General features: G+C 51.8%; 2 protein-coding genes across 4 annotated transcripts in view; one reads left to right on the top strand and one right to left on the bottom strand.

Moving 5' to 3' along the window:
• Positions 1-268: 268 nt before the first annotated feature.
• LOC102770121 (chromosome unknown open reading frame, human C11orf86) lies at positions 269-10,104 on the bottom strand. 3 transcript variants are annotated; one of them, XM_006771520.2, is made up of 2 exons: positions 1,726-2,361; positions 269-1,146 (listed from the first exon to the last, which is right to left on the bottom strand). In XM_006771520.2, exons 1-2 carry the CDS (start codon positions 1,993-1,995, stop codon positions 1,051-1,053), a joined length of 366 nt encoding a protein of 121 aa, XP_006771583.1. In that variant the 5' UTR covers positions 1,996-2,361; the 3' UTR covers positions 269-1,050. The 3 variants fall into 3 exon arrangements, 2 of the variants coding, with proteins under 2 accessions (XP_006771583.1, XP_006771582.1); XM_006771519.2 differs by having other exon boundaries at positions 269-1,149; XR_001515156.1 differs by lacking the exon at positions 1,726-2,361 and adding an exon at positions 10,038-10,104 and having other exon boundaries at positions 1,073-1,146.
• A 360-nt stretch (positions 10,105-10,464) lies between these two features.
• PC (pyruvate carboxylase) overlaps positions 10,465-10,593 on the top strand; it is a 67,183-nt gene continuing 67,054 nt past the window's right edge. The window contains exon 1 of the mRNA XM_015569028.1: positions 10,465-10,592. The gene's annotated coding sequence lies outside the window, so the exon portion shown is untranslated. The remainder of the gene's footprint in view (position 10,593) is intronic.

Genomic DNA, 10,593 nt, shown 5'->3' on the forward strand with positions numbered 1-10,593 from the left:
CTCACCCTCTTTGAGCCTCACAGGGCAGAGCACAAAGGTGAGGCGCTGGAGTCAGCACAGGGTGAGGTGGCAGCGCCTCTGGGGAGAAGTGGCAGGAAGACCAGCCTCCTAGGGATCTGGGTTGGGGCAGGGGGTCCTGCCCCTGGTGCCCCCGCACCACCGTTCTGGGAAGCCCTGGGCCCGGCCTGACCCCACAGGAGCTGGAGAGACCTAGAGGCGAGTTAGTCATCAGGCAAATCGTTTACGTCACCTCAGCGCCTTTATTCCTGTGTTCAACCTGTGTTGGGAACTGGGTGGGGCGGGGCCAGAGATGCCAAAGATAACAGTCTCTTCCCCCTCCCTGGGCCTCAGTTTCCCCCTCTGTCACAGGGGAGGGAAGGCCTCCCCTGCTTCCATCATCGGGATACTGTAAGGACCTAAGTGACAATATCCGGGCCTGAGCCTGTCAGCCACAGTGTGTGGGCACCGAGGTCCACCCAGACCCGCTCCTAGCCCTCAGGGGGCTCAGAGGCTGTGAGGGGGGCCCATGCCCCCCGTCCCCCTCCACTGCCATCAGCTGGCAGGAAGGACGGGCAGGAAGGACATGGCCCAGTGACAGGGCAGTTTGGGGAGCCTCTCAGCCGTGGTTCTGGCTTCACCGAGCTCTGTCCTGAAGGTTTGCGACTGGTCTTGTGTGGGGATCAGGGGCGGCGACACCCCCACGTCTGGGCAGGCTTCTAAGGCCCTCCTGCATGTCACTGTTGGGGGGGGGGGGCCTCCGTGACATTCTCCAGAGGGTAGAATCCACCAGGAAGGAACCGAGCTCCCTTCTTCTCAGCCGCGTGGGGGTCTTCGCTGCGAGGGAGCCTGGGCATGGAAGACCAGAGCGGAGGGCAGCACAGGGCCCTGAGCGAGCAAGTGCCAGGGGCCTCGGGGCCGAGTGAGGAAGGCCAGAGCTGTCCCCATAGAGGAGGCCCCTTCATCCACCGTCCAGCAGGGCCACGAAGAGGTGGGTCAGTAGATATGGTCGTCTCATCGAGTCCAGCAGGGGCCGCGCGGCTTCCAGCATCCTTAGCTGGTGGTGCCCAGAGGAGGCTGCGGGGAGGCCGGCCTGCTCAGGGTCACAGCCGGGAAGCTGGCGACGAAGCTCTCCCACCGCCTCCTCACCTGCTGGATGACAGAGGAGCTGGAATCAGGACACAGGCCCCAGGGTGGAGTGGGGGTTTCAGGTGTTGTTCCATCGACAGCCACAAGGTGGTGGTAGACCCCAGAGATAGAAGCACTGGGGGCCCCCTTCTTCCACAGGAGGAGGCAGGGGCCCCGAGGGCAGCTCCCACCAAGGGCAGCTGGATCCCCCCTTTTCCCGGGAACAGGGAACACAAGATATAACCCTGGGAAGTTGTATTGGCTGAGCTCCTTGCTTCCAGCAAAATCCACCCGTCATCACACTGCCAGATTAATCATCTTAAAACAGCTCCGACTATACCACGGGCTAAAACTTTGCGTGACTCCCCAGGGCCTACGGGATAAATTCCAAATGCTGTCAGGGCCTCTGAAATATGGTTCCTGGATACCTCTCTCTCCAGCCTCATCTCCAAAAGCTGTTGTCTTCTTGGTTCTTGGCACCGTATGTTTCTCTACCTCTGAGCCTTTGCTGCCCTGGGTCCCACTCCTCAGAGTCCCCACCCTCACCGTGTAACACTCATCCATCCATCCATCCATCCATCCATCCTTTGCCCATCAGACCTGTTGATATTGCTTCAGCCACCTCCGGCTGCCTCCTTGCTGAGCCTGGATCAGCTGCTCCGTGTCCCCCAGGCCTCCTGGCCGCCGCTCCTGATCAAAGGAGTCCAGTCCTTCTGGGCCTCGATCTGAGGGTCTGGGCTTCTCACGGCCCTCTCTGAGGCTCAGCGCCCGACGCAGTCGGCCTCCCCCGGGCTTCCCCCAAGGCTCCTGGAGCTTGCCATAGGAGGGCCGTGGACCTCGCAAGGACTGGCTGCGTCGCCCGGTCCCCATGGTTTGTACACGCAGGACTGCTCCCGGCCTTCAGCAAGTCACTGGCCTCTGAGATGGCCTGGTGCCTCCACCCAGCTGATGGGAGCTCCCTTGGGGGCAAAGGTTGGTGCTGCTGAGGTGGCCATCATAAACCAAAGGGCAAGCCACAGGGGCCAAGCCTCTCTGAGTCACCCTCCGCACTGTCTCTCCACCTAGGGCAAAGGCTGGTGCCTCTACCCCCAGGCCACCTTCCCTGACCACACCACCTCTGAAGAGCCTGGCCTCCCCCAACTCCTGCAGCCCCGCCTGCCCAAACTTGTTCTGTCGACACTGAAAACAGATGGCTCAACAGCAAAACAGAGATGAGCTTTCAGAAACAGGACAGCTCCTGCCCTGGCCAGTGTGGCTCAGTTGTTTGAGCATTATCCCATGCACCAAAAGGTCACTGGTTCAATTCCCGGTCAGGGAACATGGCTGGGTTGTGGGCTCCTCCCCAATAGGGGGTGGCAGATGGATGTTTCTCTCTCCAAAAATCAATAAAAACATTAAAAACAGACCAAATAAAAGAAAAAAGAAATAGGACAGCTCTAACCTACAATAGGCAAAACATAGAGACAGGTCGTGGCATGATGGTTGCCAGGGGCTGTGGGGAATGGGGAGTTGTTTAGTGGCTATAGGCCCTCAGTTTGGCAGATGAGAAAGTTCTGGCCCTCGCTGGTTTGGCTCAGTGGATAGAGTGTTGGCTTGTAGACTGAGGAGTTGATTCCAGTCAAGGGCACATGACCAGGTTGTGGGGCGTGCAGGAGGCAGCTGATGAATGATTCTCTCTCGTCATTGACGTTTCTATCTCTGTCTTCCTCTCCCTTGCTCTCTGTTAAATTATTTTTTTAAAAAAAGTTCTGGAGATTGGTTGCACAGTAGTGTGAATGTAACATTAGTGAATTGTACATAAAAATAGCTGGGATGGTAAACTTTATGTTTTTGTATATTTTACCGCAATTAGAAATTTTATAAAAAGAAACAGGCCAGCTCTAGGCTGGGAGTCAGGAGACTTGGACTTTTCCAGGCCTTGCTCTGCCCCTAATTCTCCAGCAGAGAACAGAGGTAAGAGCTCAGGTGCCTCTGGGGGAACACCAGCTTCATCACTGCGGCTGTGCCACCTGGGGCACCTCCTCCCAGCTTCCTCACTTATAACAGGGACAAGTAACTCAGGGAACTGTTGTGAGGATGTACAGATGTAGAGGTGAACAAACACCATCTCCATCACTTTGTGTCCTTTCGGGAGGTGACCTTTGACCAACCACCGTCCTTAGTCAGCATATCAAAGCCTTCTGTGTTCCTGAAAACAGAATGTAAATACTTTTGTTAGTAATGGCCAGGGTGAATGTCAGCCTGGTGACAGTTCCACAGGGGCTGCTGCATTCTTTGTCCCTTTGTCTTGTCAACCAATAGTACCTGAGTTATAGTATAAAACAGTACAGTAACGGGAATCTTTATTGGAGAATAATTTGCATGGGAGTGTTTATCCTATATAATAAAAGCCTAATATGCTAAGTGTCTGGTCATCTGTTCAACCATTCAAAGCGTAATATGCTAATGATATGGTAAGGCCGCTCATTTTGCTCGCTATGATGTGCACTGACCACCAGGGGGCAGACGCTCTGACTGGTAGGTTAGCTTACTGCTGGGGTCCAGCCGATTGGGACTGAATAGGCCAGACACGCTCTGGAGCCCTCCTGTGGTCCCTCCTGGCTGGCCAACCTCCTGCGTCCCTCCCTGGTGCTAGTCGTGCACTGGTGAGGTCCCTCAGCCTGGCCTGCACTCTCTCGCAATCCAGGACCCCTCAGGGGATCTCAGAGAGCCGGTTTCAGCCTGATCCCACAGGCCAGGCTGAGGGATCCCACTCGTGCACGAATTTGTGCACTGGGCCTCTAGTTGCAGGATAATTTGCATGCTGGGCCTTCTGTCTGCTCTACCCAATTGTAGTTGTGCACTGGTGAGGTCCCTCAGCCTGGCCTGCACTCTCTCGCAATCCAGGACCCCTCAGGGGATCTCAGAGAGCCGGTTTCAGCCTGATCCCACAGGCCAGGCTGAGGGATCCCACTCGTGCACGAATTTGTGCACTGGGCCTCTAGTTGCAGGATAATTTGCATGCTGGGCCTTCTGTCTGCTCTACCCAATTGCCCTGAAAGTAAATTATCCCGTAAAAAATTTTGTTATATTCTATAGAGTTGTTTGCTTCATCTTTCACTCTGAAGAGACCTTCCCCTCAAGGTGGCCATTACACCTTTGTCCCACCATCAGACAGGAGATTAAATATGATAATGCTGCACCCACAGGAGCATAGAGGGCACTCAGTAAAAGTGAGTTGGTGAGGCCCTGGCCAGGTAGCTCAGTTGGTTAGAGCGTCATCCAACACACCAAGGTTTCAGGTTTGATCCCTGGTCAGTCAGTGCATATACAAGAATCAACCAATGAATGCATAAATAAATGGAATAACAAATTGATGTTTCTCTTCCTCTCCCTTCCTCCCTCTCTAAAATCAACAAATAAAATTTCTTTTTAAAAGGTGAGTTGGGCTCAGTGATTGAGCATCGACCTATTAACCAGGAGGTCAGAGTTTGATTCTCGGTCAGGGCACCTGCCTGGGTTACCGGCTTGATATCCAGTGTGGCACGTGCAGGAGGGCAGCCTATCAATGATTCTCTCTTATCATTGATGTTTCTACCTCTTCCTCTCCCTTTCTCTCCCTGAAACCAATAAAAACATTAATTAAAAAATAGTGAGTTGGTGATATTTATTATCTCGGGCAAATCCCTTCCCCTCTCAGTCAGTCTTGTTATCTGTAAAGTGGATTGTTGTGAAAAATCAAATCAAATCATGAATGCGGGTGTTTCCAAAAGGGAGACTATTAGTAGCCTTTCTTTCTCCCAAGACAGGCGCAAGAGAAATGTGCTCGGCCAGGGGTCCTCTCTGTTTGGGCCGCTGCACAGGGCACCCCTGTCTGGGGCCGGGGAAGTGCTGGCTGCAACTCCTGCCTCATCTCAGACTTCTCCCTGGCTCTGTCCTTGCTTTTTCCTCTGTCTCACTCTCTAGGCCAGTGATGGCAAACCTTTTGAGCGCGGCGTCAGCATTTTGAAAAACCCCAACTTAACTCTGGTGCCGTGTCACATATAGAAATTTTTTGATATTTGGAACCATATTAAAACAAAGACTTGTATTTTTGATATTTATTTTATATATTTAAGTGCCATTTAACAAAGAAAAATCAACCCAAAAAATGAGCTCTTGTGTCACCTCTGACACGCGTGTCATAGGTTCGCCATCACTGCTCTAGGCCCTCCTGGGATGAAAGGGCTCTTAACATCCACCAGGCTCGGTTCCCAGCTGGAAGAGCGAGGACGGAGCCAGTGTGAAGAGGAGAATGGAGAAAGGGGGACCTTGGCCTTCTGCCCCGTCCCGCCCAAAGGCGGGCTGAGATCCACACCCAGGCCTCTTCATTCCATCCCTGACCACGCCCCTAAAGGCTGAACCCCTGCCTGGTTAAAAAGCAACAAAACCTTTACACAATCCCCAGTGCCCTCAGAGTCAAATCAAATCCCCACCGTCCCGAAGTCTTGCTGACTCACACACTCCTAAGAGCCTTGGGGTGAATCATGCTCTTGCGTCAGGCATGTAGCTGCTGAACACCCTCTTGCCAAGTGTGTGATTTGACGACAACTTCCCAAATCTCCGGAGGACAAGGAGAAATGTGTGTTTTCTTCCCCCCCCTCCTCCCTGCCTTTCTCACCTGGCAAGTTCTTACTCATCTTTCCAGACCCTGCAGCGTGACACCTCCCCTGGGAGCCGCCTGACCTTTCAGCTGGGTCAGGGAGGCAGTTTCCTCCGCAGCCAACCAGATAGGGAGTAGCAGCAACCACATACCGTGGTGTGTCCCTTAGAGGCCAGGACAACTCTCCTTCCTTCCTCTGTCCCCAGGGCAGGAGAGTAAATACTTGATCTTAAATATTGGAGACTACTACTTGTCCATGGCTGCATAACAAGTTACCCCCAATTCAGGCTTAACGCAGCCTCCAGCACGCCTCCCACTGGGGACCCAGCCAGCAACCCAGGCATGTGCCCTTGACCAGAATCGAACCGGGGACCCTCCAGTTTGCAGGCCGACACTCCATCCACAGAGCCAAACCAGCCAGGGCCGGAGCATTATTTTATATACCATCAAGAAAGAATATGGGGGCGCGGGGTACGAGACCAACCAAAGGACTTGTATGCATGCCTATAAGCATAACCAATGGACACAGACAGTAGGGGGCTGAGGGCCTGTGCTGGGGGCGGGTGTGGGCAGGGAGAAGTCAATGGGGGAAAAGGAGACATATGTAATACTTTCAACAATAAAGAATTTAAATAAAATAAAGAATAACCATTGTCCATTTATCAGGAGATCATTTCAGGGGTTAAAATGCAGGGATGGGGGGATGTGTGCTTTGAAATTAATAAAACACACAGTATCCAATTCCTAAGGTGGTTCTGAGGTTTACATGGCTGGTGCCATTGAAGGTTGCAGTGAGGCTCAGAGATACAGAAGGCAGCAAACGGGGCAGGCTGCCCAGGTGCTCCTTATTAGTGAGCCATTGAAATTTATCCTCATCTACACACCACAGGCAAGATTTTGTTTCCTTTTTAATCTTTAGTATTTTATTTTATTTTAAAACTAGAGGCACGATGCATGAAATTCATGCAAGGGGCTCAGGCCCCACAGTCCCAGCTGCCTTGGCCCTCGCAGCCCCAGCTGCCTCATGCCCCGTGGCCCCGCGGCCCCGCCCACTGGTCATTCTGGAAGGTCGTTCCAGAAGGTCGTTCCTCCATATGGTCTAATTAGCATATTAGCTCATTATTATATAGGATACATTTTTATTGATTTCAGAGAGGGAGAGGATAGAAACATCAATGATGAGAATCATTCATGGGTTGGCTGCCTCCTGCAGGCCCTCTACTGGGGATGGAGCCTGCAACCTGGTCATATGCCCTGATCAGGAATTGAACCATGACCTCCTAGTTCATAGGTCGATGCTCAGTCACCGAGCACACTGGCCAGACAAGATTTTGTTTCAATGATGCCAAGGGCATCAGGTAGAATCTCCATCCCTGACAAAGGAGAAATTCTGATTACGTGAAGGAAGGCACCTTAAAATAGACACCAAGTGCTGAGGTTGCAGAGAAGAGAATGGGTGACCACACCTGGTTTGGGGGTGGGGAGAATACAGGCAGGCTTCCTGGAGGAGGTGCTTTTGGAGTTCAGCCTCAAAAGCATGGAGGACTAGTGCAAAAGAGATGGGGGTGGGATCCTGCGGGTGACTAGAGCCTGGGAACACACAGGGTTGTCCTTGGGCTGCAGAAGAACCTAGAAAGACAGACTGAAGCCCACTCTCTGAAGATTCCAAAGCCAGGAAGAGGAATCTGACTGAACTTGGTAGGCAATGGGGATGGAGTGTGCCCAGGAGCCTTGTGATTGCATTTCACTCTCACACCACTCTGGAGCTGAGCCTTATTTTTTATTTTATTTTATTTTTAAAATATATTTTTATTGATTTCAGAGAAGAAGGGGGAGGGAGAGAGAGATAGAAACATCAATGATGAGAGAAAATCATTGATCGGCTGCCTCCTACTGGGGATCAAGCCTGCAACCCGGGCATGTGCCCTTGACAGGAATCAATCCTGGGGCCCTTCGGTCTGCAGACCGACGCCCTATCTACTGAGCCAAACCAGTTTGGGCTCGCCCCATTTTTTAGATGAAATAACAGAAGCTCAGAGAGGTGAAGCAACTTGCCCAAGGGCACAGTCAGTAGTGAGCCTTGAGTCCAGCCCCTCAGAGTCAGGCCAGCAAAAAGCCCTCAGTAAATGTGTTCCACCTGCCATGGCTCAGTCCTGGGCCTCACACTGATCAGATAGAATTATAAGCCTATATGGTTAAAGTCACTAGAATTTTCCTTGAAGATATCACGCCCAACCAGAAATGAAGTGAGGGGCTGTGCATATATATATACATATTGAATTTAAAACGGTGTATATTTCAACTGATAATGTATCTCTTTGCCTGAGAAACTCTTAAAATACAGTAAGAGAACCAGTTCTGAGCTAGACTCCTGGCCAGGCCTCCATAGACTGGTCTCCCCTTTCTGTCCTGCCTTGGCTTCCCCTGCATCCTCCTAGGAACACAGGCAAATTTCTCAAGCTTCTCAGATCTCAAAAATCAGTTGGGGCTTGTTAAAGATAAATGAGTAAAAAGATTCCAGGGCCCCACCCTTAACTTACTGGATTGGAATCCACAGGGGTTGGGAGTCCAGGAATCTGTTTTGTTTTAAAAAGCCCCAGAGGGTTTTTATCATCAGGGAAGTCTTGGTAATAACTTCTCTAGGCCTCTCAACACTGACCAGTCCAGGAGCATCTCAGTAAGCAATGCAATGCTTATTTCTGAGGCCCCCATTCCTCAAAATGGACTTGAGTGGTATTCTGCTGGTGATTCTAAGATCTGAGTTGGTGGTTAATAAAATGCCTAAGAATCATGGGCTGGGGCTCAGGCATCTGTGCTTCCACTGGCACCCTGATCCAAGGAGATTCTGTCGCCAGTGGTACAGAAGCCCACACTGAGGCATGTTTTTTTCTAGGCACATGAAACTTCCCACCCAGGCTTTCACCAGGAGTTTTTTTGTCGGGGATGGAATACCCGTTCTGGGGAACTCAACCTGGAGGTAGGAGAGCCTGGGTGAAGAGGTATCTTGTTTCCTAATTTAATGTGAACTAGGTAATGTATGTGCCTGAGCTAACTGTTCAAATTCCATACTGCCTTGGTTTCACAACAGTCCACTTTCTAGTTCTCAATTAGTTTCTTTGTTCAGATCTCCACCTGGTGGTGTTGACCAGGGAGCCACCTGAACCTGGGTGGAGCTACCTGCCCTCTATTCCAGACCCAGGAGTTCACAAGGATCAGCCAGGACTGAGCCAATGCATCACAGCCCCTGTAGCATGGCCAGCCCTAGGGCAGGGCCTTGCCTTTCCTGTGACACAGGACCCACGTCATACACGTGCACAACAGAGGAGAAGACATGCAGGCAGGAAGTGTTGAAGTCACACATACTAGAAGATTAATAGGGACGAGAAAGTAACAGACTTAATGGCCAACATGTCCAAACCCTTTTATGAGGAAATTCAGTCCAGAGACGTTGGGCACCTGCCCAAGGTCACACAGCTCTAACTCTTTCCTGCATAAAGGAAGTTGTGAGGTAGAAAGAGTCCTTGAACTTAGACATGTAATAGAATGTTAGCTCTATGACAAGATGGTAGGAACTGTGTCTTTTTCACTACTATGTCCCAGGCATAGCACCAAGCCCATAGTAAAAGGTGTTTGTTAATCAAATGAGTATGCAAATCTGGGGAATTGGGCTTTTAATTCATTTTCCGCTACTAAAATGGCTATGTTGGATTGTCCCAGGTTAGAGTTCAGCCAGATAGATGGAAGAGAAGTCTAGGAAATTGGAGAGACAAACACAGCAGACACAACTTAGTCAGAGAAAAGAAAAAGAAAAAAGAAGAAAGAAAAGAACGGAGGTGTATTATCTCTCCGTACTCAATTAGCAATTTTTAGTTAACAAGATGTTCTCAAAGTCCTTAATCCTCCCAACTGTCAGGAAGCAGGTCGGTTTTTTCTCCACGCCCTGATTACCATCTGAAGTACGGTATATTTTATTTGTTTACCGTCTGTGCTATCTCATTAGAAGGCATATATTTTGTTTTGGCCACTCCCCTATCTCCTGTTTGGCACAGAGCCCAGCTTATGACTTATTAAGCTTTCCGTTCAACCAAGCCTTCTGGGGCCCTCTAGGTCCTGAGTGGCCTCAACTTGCAGAGTAGGGAACTGGCTCAGAGAGGTGAGGTTGCTGGTCCAAGGTCACACAGAGACGGTCTTCTGCCTACCATCCCCACCCCTACAGTTGCTAAAGGACACAGTCCCGTAAACCCGTGCACCATCTCCTTCCTCCTGCCCTTCGCAAACCCGTTCCTCCGACCTCTTCTCCGTCCGCTGGCAGGTATTTGCATCCAGCCCGGATCCTTGAGCTCCGGTGTGATCTGTTATGCTAGCGGCTTTGGGAGACACGTGCTACTCGGGTGAATGAATCGCACATCCCCACCCCCGCGGACAACCAATCACAGGTGTCCGAGACCGGCCACTTCCGCCTATTGCGGGCCGCGGCCGGGACGAGAGGCCCACGTGGGGCTCTGTAGACGAGGGAGTGGGCGGTGGTGTGCCAGGGACGGGCTCTTCCAGCCTCTCCACCAATCCAGGGACCCGCCGGGGACGCGAGGGGCGGGGCTGACGTGGGGCGCCAAGGCTTAAATGTGACGGGCGGGCGGGCGTAAGGAGGAGTTCTGAACGGGGGAGTGGTGAGTGACGGAGACCATTGTCCAATAACAGGAGGGGTTGGGCTACTTGAGCCAATAGGAAGTCCCAAGGCGGGGCGTGGACCGCAGCAAGTTTGGTTGCGCGGAGACCGCAGCTGCTCCCTGTCACTGGAGCTAGCGTCTGTAGCGGCGGCGGCGACGACTTGCGGCGGCGGCGGCGAG

Source organism: Myotis davidii, unplaced genomic scaffold (genome assembly GCF_000327345.1).
Source record: "Myotis davidii unplaced genomic scaffold, ASM32734v1 scaffold425, whole genome shotgun sequence".
Taxonomy (NCBI): domain Eukaryota; kingdom Metazoa; phylum Chordata; class Mammalia; order Chiroptera; family Vespertilionidae; genus Myotis; species Myotis davidii.